Source organism: Acartia tonsa, chromosome 4 (genome assembly GCF_053477335.1).
Source record: "Acartia tonsa isolate MP-2025a chromosome 4, ASM5347733v1, whole genome shotgun sequence".
Lineage (NCBI taxonomy): Eukaryota > Metazoa > Arthropoda > Copepoda > Calanoida > Acartiidae > Acartia > Acartia tonsa.
The window spans coordinates 6077637-6097142 of record NC_137263.1 but is presented as its reverse complement, the minus strand read 5'-3'; the positions used below and the strand labels follow the sequence as shown (position 1 = coordinate 6097142).

General features: G+C 33.5%; 1 protein-coding gene across 1 annotated transcript in view; it reads left to right on the top strand.

Moving 5' to 3' along the window:
- Positions 1-19304, top strand: part of LOC145315801 (immunomodulatory peroxidase-like) — a 35729-nt gene extending 16425 nt beyond the window's left edge. The window contains exons 11-24 of the mRNA XM_080155892.1: positions 6-240; positions 562-648; positions 5462-5605; positions 7400-7495; positions 8340-8421; positions 8891-9007; positions 9371-9464; positions 10492-10645; positions 11634-11758; positions 12499-12620; positions 13429-13554; positions 14007-14125; positions 15055-15119; positions 17818-19304. Coding sequence (XP_080012018.1) covers positions 6-240; positions 562-648; positions 5462-5605; positions 7400-7495; positions 8340-8421; positions 8891-9007; positions 9371-9464; positions 10492-10645; positions 11634-11758; positions 12499-12620; positions 13429-13554; positions 14007-14125; positions 15055-15118 — 1565 coding nt within the window. The 3' untranslated portion in view covers position 15119; positions 17818-19304. The remainder of the gene's footprint in view (positions 1-5; positions 241-561; positions 649-5461; positions 5606-7399; positions 7496-8339; positions 8422-8890; positions 9008-9370; positions 9465-10491; positions 10646-11633; positions 11759-12498; positions 12621-13428; positions 13555-14006; positions 14126-15054; positions 15120-17817) is intronic.
- The last annotated feature ends 202 nt before the right edge of the window (positions 19305-19506 follow it).

The window sequence follows — 19506 nt, the reverse complement described above, 5'->3', positions numbered from 1 at the left end:
TTAAGGAATGTTGAAATACACAGACCTTCACATAAGAAAACCCCTACTACCCCCATTAAACCCCGAATCTGCTGAAGAAGAATGCAGGATTCGAACCCCCAACCTTCACTGCTTCCACGCGGGTGACGACAGGGTGAATGAGCAGCCAGGGTTGGCCACCATGCACACGCTCTGGTTGAGGGAGCATAACAGGGTTGCCATAGAGTTGGGCAGGATTAATCCCCATTGGTCGGATGACAGGTAATCATATATATTAAGCTTAATTTCCTTCAAGACATGAATGGAGTTAACCCTCTTTTTAGAATTACTTATAGCTCGGATACACATCTCACATACACAAGGAGGGGTTCACATCCCACCTCCAAATAACTTAAAACCTGCATTTAATCAATATTATTGTATAGATCGTTTATTTGATCTTATTGGACATACAAACAAACACAGATACTTCCTGCCTCTTTCATATTGCGATAGACTTTAAAGTAAAAATTAATTTAACGCTTATTTCATGTGAATTTTAAAAAGCTAAGTAAATCTTTTTGATTTTTAAATAAATTTTAGGGTGTACTTGGAAACAAGGAGGTTCATAGGTGCAGTTATCCAGCATATCACATACAATGAGTGGCTACCTATAATTCTGGGACACAGGTAAGCTCCTCCTAATGCTTGCTAACATGTTGCTGCCGGCATCCAGTCACAACTATTATTTAGTAGAATCGAGGTCCTCTTTTAACTTCATGTGACCGTCCAAAAACCTTAGAGCATCGTCCGAATAACTGAGCTCTATCACCAGAGTAACATATAACAGATTTCAATCCTTTGATTTCAAGACCTTTGCTTGGTAATGTGTTGCACCCGATTGCGGGCCAATGCAATCCCCTGAACTTGCTATTTGTGTTACGTGCCAGACATAGCATCAGAACTCGAACTCGACACCTCTTTCAGCAAGAAGGCACGATTCCTTTTATGCTAGGGTTGTTACAATTAAAACAATTTTTGTAGCAAGTAGAATTGACAAAAGAGTTTATTGCTTCGAATTATCAAAATACAAGTTATTATTAATGTTTCTCGTATTCATTCGAATCCGGTGGATAGGAACCGGTTCTCATCCATAAGAAAAAACTATGTCTAGCATCGTATTATATCCAGCTTTCTACGAATATAAAAATGTACAATCATAAGATTAAAACTAGTTTTTTTAGCCCGTGCCTTCGGCACCTCGGGGCTAAAAATACTGTTTGTGCTAAAAAAAATTATACTAATGATAACTTGTAACTTAGTTTGCCTCAAAGTGTCTTTTCAAGCACAATAACCCCAAACCCCTTATTTTGAATAAAATTATGGTTTTTAGTTTGTTTGTTTATAACTTTAGTTCAGGTTAGGTAATGTTATATTGGGTACTGGGTAGATCCGACAGGGTTAGGGCACTGCAGGAGGGGGGGGGGGCGGGGGGGGTCAGTGCTCAATAAGAAAATTGAGGGAAAGTATCCCTTTTTATGCATCATTACAATTAATTAACCTTGCAATTTTTATCTTATCCAAATATTTATCTCTTTTATTTTTAGCTAATTGAAATGTATACAATTAGTACATGTAATAGAGAGCCTATTATTATAGTAGTGAAGATACTCTGTCATTTGAAATGTCCGTCTTCTGAAACCCTGTCCAAGTTTAGTGTAGTTTTTATCTTTACCGCTTTTATAACATGTTGACATAAACAATTTTTAGTTGTTTTTAGTCATAATCATAGAATAAGGAGGAATTTGAAAAACCCTAAATTTTTCTGGGAAATTTGAAGGAATCTTTGACTTGCGCAGTAAAGACAATAATGCTAAAGTACAAATCATGCAATGACTAGTTGGCAGTGGCGTGCGAACCGAAGGGGGCATTTGGGGCAATCGCCCCCCCCTAGCGACCAAAACGCCCCCCCCTGCACCCCCCTAGCCACCGCCCCCCCTGCCCCCCCCTAAATGTTGAAAAATGCCCCAGTTTGCCCCCCCCTGGTCAACAAAAATGCCCCTTTTTGCCCCCTACCCTACAAAAAGCAAAACTATCCCAGTTTCCAAAAATAAGATCAAGAAATACTGAAAAAAAAAATTTTGGCGCTTCGCGCCAAGCAACAGTTACTGTTTATTTAACCTTACCAAATTTTTTAATTAGTGTAGAAATTAGGTTATAAACTTTTTTCACTGAACATAACAAACCAGGTAATAGGAAGTATTTTATTTTGTATGATATAAACTTTTTACCAAAGAAATTTTGTACATCCCCAATGATGATACACAAAATTACCCCTTATATAGATTACAATTAGTGGATGAAATGTATGGAAACTCGACTTAATTAACCAACCAATCAAAATTCCATTAAAGTCCACAAAGTTGTTGAGCCAACGAATAAGAAAATTTTATATGAAATATTGGGGACTAGTGTAATAAATAGCCCAAAAACCCCTCCCTCCCTGCATATTTGAAGAAAAAAATTTGCGCTTCAAGCCCTTCCAAATGGTTTCTGCTTTTTATCACATTGTATGTTTTGTTTTTATTTCTATAAAAATATTTGTAAACAACAAATATTTAATCAAAAAGTTATTTTATATAAAAAGAAACAGCATTGATATTTATCTAAGCCTTTTTCTCAACTCTGTATGTCTGTCTAAAATTAAATGAATAACTATATATGATGTCATATTATTTTCATGATAGATTTATCATTTTTTTGTGTACATACCATTACAAAAAGACATGTTTTCTTTATGGCAATTTTCATTAAAAACCCTTAAAACTAACTACACTCTATATTCCTAACTTTATAAAATACGCCACTCTTGTTGTCTTTAATTGATTTTAGTTCAAAGGGGGAGTAAATATTTTTAAGTGCGCTTCACGCACCGCCCCTTATAAATCCTTAGAAACACAAATTAATGAAAAATTAACAGAGTTTTAAAGTGCCATTTTAAGAGGGTAGGATATGTTGAACTTTTTAGTTTCTCTATAATTCACTATGGCTGTCAGTATGTAATGCTAAGGGGGAAATGTGATTTTTCCAACTGCAATTAAAGATAGAAGGCTATAACTTAATGTTAATATTCCCATCATTATGGAGCTATAATTAACTATTAAAAATTCATGGAGGTCGGACTGCTTTTCAGGACATTTTTGGCTATTTTTGTATCTTTTAAATTTCGGGTATAGTCCCATTTGTGACATTGCCTCTTAAGGTGTATTTCGTCGTATTTTCACAGTAGCTTTTCCCCTATTTACAGCTCATGCGGGGCCAATTGCCTAACCCTGCAGGGAAATCACCTGACCTAACTTAACCTAGAATAACCTATTAAAAGCTACTATGAAAATACGACGAAATGCCCCTTAAGAGGCGTTGCCACAAAAGAGACTATACCCCAAAGTTTTCCATATTTCTAAGAGATTTTTATATCTGTAGATGAAAGGACAAGTAATTTTTTTTATTTTTTTACATAGTTTTTTATATCTTTGGTTTTTATGGACCGATAAATTTTTTTGTGGATTATAATATTAAAAAAAAAAATTTCTCGCTGTTTTGAGAATCCAGTATGTAATTTACTTTGACTGTCATCACACAACATACAGGAAAAAGAATTAGTGACTTTTTCTACCTAAAATATATATTTATTTCAACAGATGCTCTTTAAATCTACTTGTCTGTATTCTTATTCATGATTTTTTGTGCTTTGCTACTTAAAGATGTTGTCATCCTTGTTATCATACAAAAAAGAAATATTTAAAATCAGTTTTACATATTAGGTTAATTTTTGGTAACTTATTTCCAAAATGAGTGTTTTTATCTCCCCCCCCCCAAATTTTTTTTTTTAATGGGGTTATTCATCCTTCCTACTGAGATTTTATAACCTCCCCTTCCACCCATAAAAATGTTTGGTGGTGGGGGGGGGGGGGGGAAAGTTACCTTCTGTACTTTTTTTTCGAAGATGTTTTCTAGCTCCCTTCCCTTCGGTCATTGCAGGGTGGGGAGAAAAGATGGGGGAGGGGGAAATAGGGATGGGGAAGAAGGGATAAGGACTAGAAGGTCCATAATTAAATAATCCCACCCCTTAAAACACCCTTATTTAAAATTAGTATATATATTGAAAATGCCCCCCCCTAAAGCAAAGTGCCCCCCCGGGGCACTTTGATTTAGGGGGGGGCAAAATTTTAGAAAATCTTCAAAATGCCCCCCCCTAGAAAAAGTGCTTCGCACGCCACTGCTAGTTGGACAAAATTAGAAAAGTTTAAATTGTAAATAAATTTAATATGCACTGTTAAATATTTGATATGTCTTTAAGCCTTCAAAGCTCCGCGAAAAGAGGTTAAGACAAATTTGAATATTGAATTAAAAAGATTTCAGAAAACATGTGATTTTACTAAAAGCCAATTGTCCTTTTGGGCCCTTCAAAAGTTCCAATTTTATTACAGGCTAGCCAGGCAGAATCTTCTACCTGGATTCTATTCTATATACTATCTTCTTTGGTCATAATGCCCATACCACTATTACTATTTTAAGAATTTTTTTACTTCCATTCATTATGCTGTGCAAAAGTAAATTTTGTGCATTTTATTTTTTTATTGGTATATCTGTCTGTCTATATGTATGTGTCTGATTTCTGTCTGTCTGTCTGTGTGCAAGTGTCTGTTTGTCTGTCTGTCTGTTTATCTGTATGTTTGTCTGTCTGTCTGTGTGCATGTGTCTGTTTGTCTGTCTGTCTGTTTATCTGTATGTGTGTCTGTCTGTCTGTTTATCTGTATGTGTGTCTGTCTGTCTGTGTGCATGTGTCTGTTTGTCTGTCTGTCTGTTTATCTGTATGTTTGTCTGTCTGTCTGTGTGCATGTGTCTGTTTGTCTGTCTGCCTATTAATCTGAATGTTTGGTATCTGCGTGAAATGAGCTCTTATCAAAAAGCACTTAGCAACTTAACAAGTCTTTATTATGAGATAAATACTTTTTCTTATTAGGAGTGCAGTTTTTCAACAACAATGGTCTGTTCGAACGTCCACCCGCTTGACTAGTCACATGAAAAGACATTTTTATGTTAATTGACAAACCACTAAACCGATTTATGTTATACATATGAGAAGAAAACAAATATGTAGGTTATAGTCTAACAGGAATTGTCCAGGAAAAAGAAAATGTTTGGGGTCTATTGTCTATAATACCCTACAATAAATAATCTGAAATATATCTCGGAATTGATGGCCCGAATGGATTGTTCTTTTCGAGAAAGATTTAAAAATGTCTTAAGGTCTTAAGGGAGGTTTTAAGCTACTTTCTAAACTCCTTCGTTACCACTAGAAACTATGTGATAGACATTATAATATATTAAAATATCTTACATTAGTACATTTTTGATTTTTAACATTGCTATATGAATAACTTTGTCCGTCATACATCAATTTTTTTCTGCTTCGCAACTTATGGATGTTTTATCTTAGGGTGCTAGAAATATTTGAGCTAAAACTGCATCCCCGCGGTTACTATGACGGCTACAACTCCTCGGTGAACCCGGCCATTGCGAATGCTTTCGGTGCGGCCGCCTTTAGATTCGGACATTCACTGGTGAAGAACAGTATTAGCAGGTATGTTGAGTATTCACTGTGGACATCTTTATACTTAGATGGGTTAATCTTTGTGTGGTAGATCAATATGATATGATGGTAAACCTGAAATTGTGTGGTAGATCAATATGATATGATGGTAAACCTGAAATTGTGTGGTAGATCAATATGATATGATGGTAAACCTGAAATTGTGTGGTAGATCAATATGATGTGATGGTAAACCTGAAATTGTGTGGTAGATCAATATGATGTGATGGTAAACCTGAAATTGTGTGGTAGATCAATATGATATGATGGTAAACCTGAAATTGTGTGGTAGATCAATATGATATGATGGTAAACCTGAAATTGTGTGGTAGATCAATATGATATGATGGTAAACCTGAAATTGTGTGGTAGATCAATATGATATGATGGTAAACCTGAAATTGTGTGGTAGATCAATATGATATGATGGTAAACCTGAAATTGTGTGGTAGATCAATATGATATGATGGTAAACCTGAAATTGTGTGGTAGATCAATATGATATGATGGTAAACCTGAAATTGTGTGGTAGATCAATATGATATGATGGTAAACCTGAAATTGTGTGGTAGATCAATATGATATGATGGTAAACCTGAAATTGCAACAATTAGGGATTGTACCGAATTCACAGTAAATTGCATTTTTGTGAACCTAGTAATAGTGTCTAACTTTTTATCTTTGTGACGTAACAAAAATTGAAGGATGAGAGGGGAGGTGGGAAAGGAAACCCTTAAAAAAGAGATGGATTTTTGTTACGTCACAAAGATAAAAAAAGTTAGACACTATTACTAGGTTCATTTTTGTAGGTTAGGTTAGGTTAAGGAAGATGATTAAAGTCCCTCCACAGATTATGACGGCATACGATAGAATAAACAATGAGAGGCCAGCATAAATTTTACCATTGGTCAGTGTATACTGGCCTCTCATTGGCTATTTTATCGTCATAATCTGTGGAGGGACTTAATAATTTTCTAGATTAAGCTTTTTTTGTGAAGATTTTACTGCTCATTGTACACTATGCATTACTTGCTACGTCGCGTCGGTCTATCAGTTCTGCTTTTGAATGCATAAACTTTAGTTTCATTATATAGTACAATAAATAGCACTGAAATGGGGTATTCCTTTCCAGATTTTTGTTTAGGAATGGGAAAAAATATTCGTTCCTAAACAAAAAACTGGATAATATAGAAATATCATTCTCATTTAAACAAAAACTCAATTTTATGCTAAAATGTGGTTTAATTTCGGTTTTTAATTTTCATTTTTTTCCCTGAGGTAGTCATTTTTTCCCGAGGTAATTATGCTTTCTTTTAGTAATTAATAAAAATTCTAAAATCTTCCAAAAAAAAATTTAAAATCTTTAAAAAAAAATTCAATAATCTTCTAAAAATATTTTCTTAGATTTTCATATAAATATGACTGTATACACATGGAAACTTCAGTCGTGCGAGGCTTGTGGTGCAGAACTGAGATTCTGTTCACCGGTTGCCATGCTCGGGGAAAAAAATGACTACCTCTGGGATAAGAATGACTACCTCGGGGAAAAAATGACTACCTCAGGAAGAAAAAAAGAATATTTACATCCACTATTTATGGGGTCATTTATGTGAGAATGATAATTTATTGTGACAAATTATTATTTAATTTTACCCTGTAAGTTTTTTTTACATATGATGAGGATTGTTATAATCATTTGTGATGATAAAAAGCATAATCTTATAAGACAAACATACTAAACCTTAAAACGTAATAAGCATCTCAACTAAAGCCTATTTTTTATAGGTGTAACAAGGAATTCCGTCGAGTTCCATTCTTTGTGGAACTTCATAAAGAAATGAACAACCCCAGCAACCTTCATAACTTTGGGTCAGTTGATAGGTAAGTGCTGACACCGTAATCCACAATATTTTGTCATCTTAAGAAATAAGACAATGGACTAAAAAATAATATACATACCGAATTATGATAAACAAAATTACCCCTTATATAGAACAAATGGTCTAGTTTGTATAACCCAATCAAGATTAGATAAAAATTCCTAAGGTTTTAAGCCAATGAAATAAGATAACATGTTTATAAACTTTGTACAACAGAATAATATACAGTAGGATATATAAGTTGGAAAGAATTTGAATGTTAGAGGGATTTGAAATCTGCATCAAATTTTAAGGATTTTTTATAAAATTTGTTTTTTGTATAATTCTTTATCTAAAAGCGGAAATACAATTTGAGTTCATAAATTTTGATAAATAGGATAAGTTTAAACTACCTGCGCTCTAATTGGTTGAATGATGTGCGACACTTAAGCTTCAACTATCAGAGCGATAATAATTTTCAATCCACCAATCACAGATGTCAAAATTAATTAACTTAAATTGTATTTCCGCTTTTAGATAAAGAATTATACAAAAAACGAATTTTATAAAAAAGATCCTTAAAATTTGATGCAGATTTTAAATCTCCCTCTAACATTAAAATTCTTTCCAACTTATATATCTTAATATACAGTTTAGTGGTCCTTCCATCCCTGCAATAGAGAACTTCACATCAGAAATTTTGTGTATCATATAAAACCTCAAAATTGTGAAAAGTTTGTAATATAAATCGTTTTTATTCATTCAGAAATAACTACCTTCTAATATAAAGTATAGGTCCAAGTTTTGATCTTCTTTGTTTCTATAATGACGCAGCCGCTAGTTATTAGGATTTTCAAATATTTCAGGATTTTACTTGGACTATGTAATGATCAATTAGCAAGGAGAGATGAATTTATTTCGGGGGAATTAACAAATCATCTATTTCAGGTTAAAATTTTAGAAAATCTTTTTAAAAATTATGAAATTTCTCTGTGTTCATTCATTTTCTCTTCCTTGTTTTATTTTATCTTTTGCTGTCTCTCCTCTCTTTCTCCCTATCTCTCTCTCTCTCTCTCTCTCTCTCTTTCTCTCTCTCTCCTTCTCTATCTATATCTCTCTCTCTCTCTCTCTCTCTCTCTCTCTCTCTCTCTCTCTCTCTCTTTATCTATCTATCTCTCTCTTTCTCTCTCTCATTCCCTCTCTCTCTCTATTACTCTCTCTCTTTTTTTCGTTTCTAATCTTAAGGATTTTAATTGGATACAAATTATCACAATAGTCCTCTCTCTTTTTCTCTCTTTCTTTCTCTCTTCCTTACTTTATCCCCCCTCTCCCCTTTCTTTTTTATCAGCTACAAATATTGACAATCGTCCTTGTTTATAACAAATAATTAACAAACTTATCTCTAATTATTTGCAAGACACCCCGCTCCGGCTTCGGTATGGACCTGGCGTCTCTCAACATCCAGCGGGGGAGGGATCATGGACTCGCCCCATACAATATCTGGAGGGAACAGTGCGGACTCAAAAGATTCAAGGCAGAGAGTAATAAACAAATGGAATTTTTTTTTGGGGGGGGGAGGAGATAGCTTGAGTTTAATTTAAATAAATTATCCTTGTATAATGTTTGTCTATGTGTGTCTGTCTGTAGCGAAGGGACTCTCCAACCGCCAAACCGATATGGTTCTCCGTTACATTGTAGCTTCTCATAGGTTCTAGAAAGGTTTATAACTATTTTTGGGGAAGGTACTACCACCCTTCTGAGATAAGTTGGCCCCACCCAACACAAATGCTCCTAATAGGCCTCTAGGGCGTATCCGCGAGTAATATTTAAATTATATCAACAATTCTTTTTTGAAAATTTCCGGCTGTTTACTTATCCCTGGCACCATGATGATTAGGAGTGGGAAGAGATGGACAGAGTGATTGACAGGGACACTGTCACAAGACTTATGAATGTTTATGAACATGTTGATGATGTTGATCTATTTACAGGTAAAATTAGTGATAATGTCAAAAAATAGGCAGTGAACTGACTCAAAATAGGCAGTGACACCGTCACAAAATATATAAAGACACTGTCACAAGATAGATAGTGACACTGTCACAAGATAGATAGTGTCACTGTCACAAGATAAATAGTGAAACTGTCACAAGATAGATAGCGCCACTGTCACAAGATAGATAGTGACACTGTCACAAGATAGACAGTGACACTGTCACAAGATAGATAGTGACACTGTCACGAGATAAATAGTGACACTTTTACAAGATAGCTAGTGACACTGTCACAAGATAGATAGTGCCATTGTCACAAGATAGATAGTGACACTGTCACAAGACAGATAGTGACACTGTCACAAGATAGATAGTGATACTGTCACAAGATAGATAGTGACACTGTTACAAGATAGATAGTGACAATGTTACAAGATAGATAGTGACACTGTCTCAAGATAGATAGAGACACTTTCACAAGAAAGATACTGACACTGTCACAATATAGATAGTTACAAAGTCACAAGATAGATAGTGACACTGTTACAAGATAAATGGTGACACTTTCACAAGATAGATAGTGGCATTGTCACAAAATAGATAGTAACACTGTCGCAAGATAGATAGTGACTCTGTCACAAGATAGATAGTGACACTGTCACAAGATAGATAGTGTCACTGTCAAAAGATAAATAGTGACACTGTCACAAGATAGATAGTGACACTGTCAAAAGATAGATAGTGTCACTGTCAAGAGATAGATAGTGACACTGTCACATGATAGATAGTGTCACTGTCAAAAGATAAATAGTGACATTGTCACAAGATAGATAGTTACACTGTCACAACTCAGCAAGATATTTCGCCATAGAGTCGCCTTCGAGCTGGTGCAATATATGACACTGTCACAAGATAGATAGAGACACAGTAACAAGATAGATAGTGACACTGTCACAAGATAGATAGTTAAACTGTCACAAAACAGTGACACTAATAAATTTGTGAATCTATGAGAATTTTTTAGGTGGCATGGCAGAAAAGCCAGTTGTGGGGGGTATTGTGGGCCCCACCTTTGCCTGCATCATTGGACAACAGTTCTTGAACCTGAGGAAGGGGGACAGGTTCTGGTATGAGAATGGAAACCATCCTGGCGCTTTTACAACCCCACAATTACAGGAACATGTTCTAAATTTACTTTTATTACGGAGCCAGTTTTAGAAGTTTGGATTAGGAGTCGCTGTGTTTAGTGTCCTATGAAAATGGGGATAGATGGCACAGCTTTTGGCCTACCTATTCTATTGACGTCATAGTAGAGTGAAAGAGAAATGGAAGGGGGAAGGAACCCCCTAGAAAAGAGATTGGGTATTTCATAACGTCAATAGAAAAGCAGTGACTAGGGTTGGGCCGGATATCCGGTGTGGCCGGATAGCCGGCCATTTTCAATATCCGGCCGGTCACCGGATATTGAAACTATCCGGCCGGATATCCGGCTCTATAATTTTTTATACTTTACACCAAAAATCTCTGCTTTTTAAAATCTTAAATGGCTCTAATTTTCTTATTATTGAAGCTAGAAGAACACTTTTTCTGAATAAGTTTAACTTTATGTAAATTTATATAAGATTTCTGAAGAAATTTTTTTTTACTACGTTAATATCTGGTAATTTGGCCGGTTATCCGGCCGGATATCCGGTAATTTGGCCGGATAACCGGATATTTGCCGGATATCCGGCGTTGGCCGGATATCCGGCCGGTTACCGGATATCCGGCATTTGAACTCAGCCGGATATTCGGTATCCGGCCAAAAAAGTATCCGGCCCAACCCTATGTGACATATATCCCCATTTTGCTACATCCTTTACCTTAGTCCTAATAAAAAGACTATGCTGTTAAAAAAATCCTTTTACCCGGAAGATATCAACGATACTTATACTTAACTTCTCTCATATTATTGAAAGGATTTACATATTTACCTTTTATTCTTTGGGATTACACTGTATCCGATGTTATTAAGCCAAATCTTATGATATTTTAGGGTTTCCTAATCTTTTTAATATCCCTAATATATGTATATTTTAGGCTAAGGAAACCATAACTACTGGAATAGCCTAAACTTTTTTTTAAATGGTAAATTATCTAATTGTGAATATGGCTATAAAACCAGGAGATCCGTAAGACTAGCCTGGCCCGAGTTGTGTGTGACTGTCTGGACGACGTGGACAGGCTACAACCATTCACCTTCCTTCAGCCTGACCAGTTTGCTAACATCAGAACTTCTTGTCAGGGATCAGGTAACATGCATACTTTGTGGTGCAGGCATCCAGGGATAGGTCAATTATGGACAAATAAATCAAGATCTTAAAAAAATAATTATATTATTCGGATCATGAAAAGAAAACGAAGTAGCGGGTTTTGTCGTATTTTTACAGTTGCTTTTCTCCTATTTCTCCTATTTCTATCTATATAACATATCAAAAGCTACTGTAAAAACACGACTAATCCCGATTCTTTGAATGATCCGATTATTCTATAATGCATCTTCCATTAAACAATCCAAGTAGCACATTTTTACTGGGGTTATATTTATTACGTAGATTGTCATACTCTTCTCTTACTTATAAATAGACTTAAACCAGCCCTTGAAATTTTGAACCTTTGTCTTTCCATTTACGATATTTGTATATTTATCCTAACATATAAAGTAGTAAGCGTTTTTGTCTGTCCCGAAGGATCTCGTTAACCGCTGTACCGATATTGTTCTCCTTTACAGTGAAGCTTCTTAAAGGTCCTGGGAAGGTTTTAAACTATTTTTGGGGAGGGTGTCTTCACCCCCCTCCCCCCAAAAAATTATTTTTTTACTCTTTTGAAACTCAAATTTAAAATGGGATGATGTCGATTTTTCCCCCATTATAATATACTTAAAAGTTTCATTTATTGTTATAGACCTATTAGTTCTCCTCGGTTTTTTAAACTTAGATATGGTGAATTGGTTTTTATTTGTTAGGTTCTTTTTTTTACTTTTTGCTTTCAGGAATACCACGAATGAGTTTTGAAGCATGGAGGGAAGAAGTCCCCCTACGGCCAACACAATTCAACAGCCAGTCTCTTTATTCCAGCATTCAAAATCTTCTAAATACAACTGAAGATTTACAGGTTATTTTAATTTGACGAGGAAGCCTAAGATGCTGCTAAAATGTCACGTGTAACGTCATAAAAAAGGAAGGATGAGAAGAGAAGTGGGAAAGAAAACCCCCAAAAATTTCTCTCATTTGACTAATTATTACCAAAGACAGCTACTGTGTCCAGGGATCTAAAGTGATAAGACAATGGCCGATTAATGATGTACATCCCAAATGATGATACACAAAATTACCCTTTATATAAATTAAAATTAGTGGTTGAAACGTTTTAACACTCAACTAAATGAATTAACCAATCAAAATTTTAAAGTCCCCAAAGTTGTTAAGCAAGGAATAAGAAAGGTTGTTATAAATCTTTAGGGACTAGTGTAATAAACAGCCCATTGTTTATCCCCTCTCTCTCTACTGTGTCAGACAAATGCCAAGAGTACATAATGGATAGGTACAGTTGCTAGGGATGCAGCCATTTTTAGAATTGACAGAAAAAAAGCTGGATTTTTTTTGTCTAAGTGTAATAACCTCTGTTAAAAAAAAAACCGGCCATCCTTAAAGTCGAAACTGCCATAAATATATCTAACACTGGCATTTATACGTCCATTGATTTTATATCCAGTAGAAATAAAAGTGATACATAAAATAACATAAAACATAAATCTTGTAGATTTTAGTCGTACAATTAAAGAGCTAGTTATCATGGAGGTAGGGGACATTCACTGTAATTCGCTGTAAATTATTCTGGTTTTTTTTTATTAAATCTTGATTGGGTTGTTCAAACGAGCAGTGTCCAAACTTTTCTATAACATATATTCTTTATTTTTCAGGCTAAGTTGGGACCGATAGATTTCCTGCAGCCTCCTTTCCTTGACGAGGACGCCAACCCTGAGTCCCCGGAACGGCCTCAATTTTCATACACTGAGGACAAATCAAACATTGAACAGAAACTTCAGGGACATTGCACCACAGTTGAAATAATTATATTATGTCAACAACAAGCATAACATGTAGTCATAACGTCGCAAAACATTGTTTTATTTATCTCTGCTTGACCTCTATTTAAATAGTCAGTCAGTACTAATTTCATTTATTACAACCCCACCCCCTCTCCTTATTTCATAAGAAATTGAATCAAGGAGAGAGGGGGAGTTTTTTGTGTCTAACCCTTTCGAGGGCAATAACACTGCGGAGCTTAAGCCTGCGCTGTCCTAACCCTGCGGGTATACCCATTACCCAATATAACCTAACCAAACCGTACCCAAAGTAAACAAACTTAACAACCCCCCTTATTTTCAAATAATTTCAAAACAAGCAGATCAGGGGGTGGGGGGATTTGCGCTTGACTAATCACTTTTAGTAAAACTGCCCAATTAAAATTTCTTTGATGGTCAATAAATGACTCTAGTTTGTCGACGAGGAGGAGAGCCTACAAGACATCCTCAGACAACCAACCATTGGTCTGGAATATGATGTAAAGTATAATGATGAACTTCCTAGACAATTATCCCCTGACCAATATTATAAGTAAGTATAGTGTCAAGTATTATGATGAACTACCTAGACAATTATCCCCTGACCAATATTATAAGTAAGTATTATGTCAAGTATAAATATGAACTACCTAGACAATTATCCCCTGACCAATATTATAATTAAGTATTATGTCAAGTATAAATATGAACTACCTAGACAATTATCCCATTACCAATATCATAAGTAAGTATGATGTCAAGAATAAATATGAACTACCTAGACAATTATCCCATTACCAATATCATAAGTAAGTATGATGTCAAGAATAAATATGAACTAACTAGACAATTATCCCCTGACCAATATTATAATTAAGTATTATGTCAAGTATAATTATGAACTACCTAGACAATTATCTCCTGACCAATATTATAAGGAATTATGATATCAAGTACAAATATTAACTACCTAGACAATTATCCCCTGACCAATATTATAAGGAAGTATGATGTCAAGTATAAATATGAACTACCTAGACAATTATCCCATTACCAATATCATAAGTAAGTATAATGTCATGTATAAATATGAACTAACTAGACAATTATCCCCTGACCAATATTATAAGTAAGTATGAGGTCATGTATAATTATGAACACCCTAGACAATTATCCCCTGACCAATATCATATGGAAGTATGAGGTCATGTATAATTATGAACACCCTAGACAATTATCCCCTGACCAATATCATAAGTAAGTATGATGTCAAGTATAAATATGAACACCCTAGACAATTATCCCCTGACCAATATCATAAGTAAGTATGATGTCAAGTATAAATATGAACTACCTAGACAATTATCCCATTACCAATATCATAAGTAAGCATGTACTTCCAAAATATCTTGGCCATGTTTTACACTATTTTTACCATATTTTTTACTTTATTTTGTTTTGAATATCTTATCCTTTTTTTAGTTTGAACTGGGCAATAGATGAAAACCGCCAGGATTTGAAGCCTGAATTCAACAATTTTAAATAAGGTATAACATATTTAGATAATAGCGCTTAAAGCGTGTTCTGTAAAACTTTGATTTTATTATTTATATGAGGATTTTTAATGGTGGGAAATTATGATTTTAAGTGACTAAATACTTTTATTTAATTTTGAAGGCTTGTTGTTTTTTTAGACGCTCACATTATTTCAATTGCAGCAACTAAATATACTATTACATAACAATATGTATTATGTGCCATCAAAAACAAAGTCTTAAATAAAAGAAAAAAAATTATCAACAGTCAAAATTGGTCAAAATTTTTTTATTTTTTTTATTTAAGAGTTGCTCTTAAAACATTATTATCATGTTACATTTTGTACTAGCCATTCAAGCAAACGAATGGCTGAACGAAATTACTACAAAATTGCTGGATTTGGAATAATTGACAGTATAATGTATTAACTAAATAGAACAAAACATCGACTATTGAAAAATTAGAAAGGATAAAATTGAAAATAAAAAGAAAACTTTTCTCTTTTCTTGCTCAATTTGGTCTACTGTGCATGGGAATTTTTTCAAATGGGAAATGAAATCATATCTAAATTTTTTCACACACTCACACACAGAAGCAACAAGATAGTGTTGATACATTTGCGCTTATTTAAGTTTAAATTAAGCAAAATTATGTAGTTTTTTTGAATTCGTATTTTTTTATATAATTTTAAGATTCCTTAGTGAATAGATTCTTTAGGGTTCCTTTGGTTGTTTGACATTTTTAGATCTTTGTCTGAATGCAATAAACAAAAAATAAAGTCATTTTATGTATGCTATCTAAAGAATTGAGACAATAAATGATGTATTCAGTAGATAAAAATCATTGGTGAAAAAGTTTGGACACTGCTATATAATAGTACAACTCTAGTCCGTTTAAGCAAACGAATTACAGAACGTGTTTATATAAGCTCCCCCTCCTTTAAGCTATCCATTAGAGTAAATATAGAGTAGATATAGAGAAGAATATAAACCCAAAATTATACATTTGGACTTATAGACATACCAATGCAGTAGACTTCTAGAACATTCCTTTTACAGATAAAACAATAAGAAATTTAAGAAGTTCCTCCTATTTTAAGATACTTAAGGTGCAGTTATAACTCCTATTTAGTGTGAAATTTATGTGGAAGGGAAGAAACACCAGAAGAAAAAAGGGAAACAAGGAGGGGATGGAACAAAGGTGGTAGTGGTCGTTTACATTATATTATATTACACTGCATTTCCGCTATTTTTACCAGAAATTTAGGAATAGTTAAGCTGTATTAAATCTAAAATCTGGCTAAACTGCATTAGACTGAAAAGGGTGATGTGTGATATGTTTTAAATGTTATGAAGAAAAAGACTTTTTCACTCTATTGAATTTTTCATATAATGTGTGTATTGGGGATCTTGGACAAAGTAGCTTCGGACAAAGTAGCTTCGGACAAAGTAGCTTCAGGACAAAGTAGCTTCCGGACAAAGTAGCTTCCGGACATTTACTTAAGAAAATTAGCTTCTAATAGTAATAAAGGCCGCAGCGCTCGGCACCCTGGCCTGCCTAGCCGTGAGCGCTCGGCCCCCTTGCCTATAACCTAACCTAACCTAACCTATGTACGAATGTTTAATGTACATTAACTTCTAATTTTATTGAAAGCAAACAAAACTTTAACAATTTTAACAAAAAGTGGATCGTGGATTTTTCTAAAAATGGTTCGGCGATTTTTTTTATAATTTTTAATTCGTTTTAACATTTTTAAAAATTTTTACAATTTCTGTCCGCCTTTCTGTCTGTCTGTCTGTCATTTTGTTTGTCTTTTTGTCTGTCTTTATGTCTGCCTTTATGCCTTTCTTGGTGGTGAAGTCAATTTTTTTTTTTTAAGTAAAAAAAAATTGTGGGTGAGGTAATTTTTTTCCAAGGGAGATTTCTCTTGGGAGAGGTTAGTGAGATTCTTTTCTACAGACCAAACAAGCTTACTACTTAGGATACTTTGAAGTTATTATCATTCCCTTATCCCTGACTTTGAATGAGATGATTTTCATGGCCATGGTCAGAATGTAATAACAATTACCCAGGGATATAGGGACAGGACAAATGTAAACAAATTTTGCCTGTAGTAGCTGTAGTAGGAATATATGAAAAAAATAATGGTTTAGTTGGATTTATCCTCTTCCTTCTAGAAGATTGGTGTTTGTATTAATTATGTTTGCTCATTTTTAACATTATTAAGATGATGAGTTGGGTTTGGGTTGGGGAGTATTAATAACTGCAAATTGTTTTAACCATAAACCATAATAAAATCCGTTGCCTTGAAAATTTTAGGGGGTAATATAATATCTTCGTTTGAATGTATTAAGTAGCAATGTTCAAACAGATTTCCTTGTTTGAGATCTTGGCCTAATCTTTAAGTCTAAGTATTATGTTTTAATTTCAAACAAATTGGTAAAGCAAAACAGTAGGAGCCAGTTCTACACAGGCTAGCATGAGCAAAAATTTTATGGAAAAATGCATATTAAAAAATCACACTATTTTATTTTAAGAAAATAGCAAAACAGTGAATTTTGGGTTTGGATAATTTTCTTCTTTTGACGATTTATTGGGGGTACCTCCGAAAAAAAAAATGGAAATATTTCCAGGACCTATAAACATCTTCACTGCAAAGGAGAGCCATACAAGAAGACCATCGTTTCAATAAAATTTTTTTTATTTCAGATAATTCAGAAAAATATAAAAAAAAATTTCAAGCAGGAAATGGTGAAAAAAAGTTCAAAGACAGAAATAAAAAGATGATAAAAAAGTGAAAAATTGTGAGAGAAAAAATGTTATTCGTGAGTTTTTCTTTAAAAAAAAGCAGTTAATCAAGTTAATAAAAATTTGAAATAAAATTGTAAAAAGAAGTAAATTTTAATGGTAAAAGAAACAAAGGAAAAAAATTGTACATTGTGACATATGATTAATTTATTTCAGTAAGGATATTAAAATAATTTGGATTTATTAGAGCAACCTTTATTTTTGACTAAATGATTTACATTTCCTACTAGAGCATTGTCCCCTTTCCTTCGCCTACTTTAATTTTCTTTGAAATGAAATAAATTTTTAAAAAGTTATCTAATTTATCTCAACCAAAAGAAAAATCACCACTGAATTAAATTGTTGGATTACTGGTCCCTTCCACTCTTATAAAAAAGATATCTTTACAAACTAGATAAGTTGGATTGGGGGGGGGGGGGGGAGGCCATCAAAGTTTCCCAAAGGCAGGGTCTAAGTCATTATTAGTAAGGTTACCAAAATGTAGGAATTTATCAACAAAATATTTATATTTGTCGCTCTAGTTAATCCTGTATCATTTCAAATTCACTACTGAATTTTATTATTATTATATATTAAAATAAGGACACTTTTTTCTCTTCCGTGTTGGTTTAATGCTTTTAAACATAACAAATTAAGTACATTTTATTTTTTACTAGAAGCGCAGCCACTTAAAATTAGGGCATGTACGTACATTCTTTAAAGTACCGTTGCAAAAGATGAATTTTACTGCTTTTTAGCCGCTTTAATTGTACAATTTAAAACTATGTTTTATCAATTAATTTTATTATATGATTAATCCCCTAACTAATATTAGAATCTGATGCTATTCTTAAGACTACTCCTTTACTGCTTTTATCCGTTTTAAAAAGCTGTTATGATTACAGTTTTTTGCTGCGCTACTTATTGTTTTTATTGTCCTTTTTAAAATCTTTTAATTACTTTTTTTAGAAGAATCTCAAAATTTAAGGCACCAAGTTTTCAATTAGTTTATTATTAAAAAAAAACATAAAATTTAAGAAGATAATTTTTGTTAACTTTTGTGATATATACAATTGTAGTTATACTGTTAAGCAATTGTTATTTCTTTTATTATTGTTATTATTATCTTAAATTCAGGGATCTAAAGGGATGAGACAATGGAAAATAAATTGATATACATTCCCAATGATTCTAAACAAAATTACTCCTTCTTTAGTTAATCATTGGTTGAAAAGTTTGGAACCAACCAATAAAAATACAATGAAAGTATCCTAATTTCTTTTTAGCAATCGAATATGATGACATTGTTATAAAACTTTGGGTACCAGTGTAATTTACAGTCCAATGTCCCCTCCCTCTCTGAATAGATATGATTGTTAATTGATTTGTAAATAAAAGTTCTTATTGTTCTTTTTTCTTGAATTCCAACCCTGTAAACATTTGCGTTATTTTTTTGTCATCGAAAAAGTAGTGAGGTGTTTGTATCTTAACAATTGAATTGGTTGAGTTCTCCAATGTACCCGGATGGTTTTATGCTATTTTGATTTTAAATTGAGGTTTTTGATTTATGATTATGATTTACAATTAATCGTTTTTGTTTCATATTTGTTG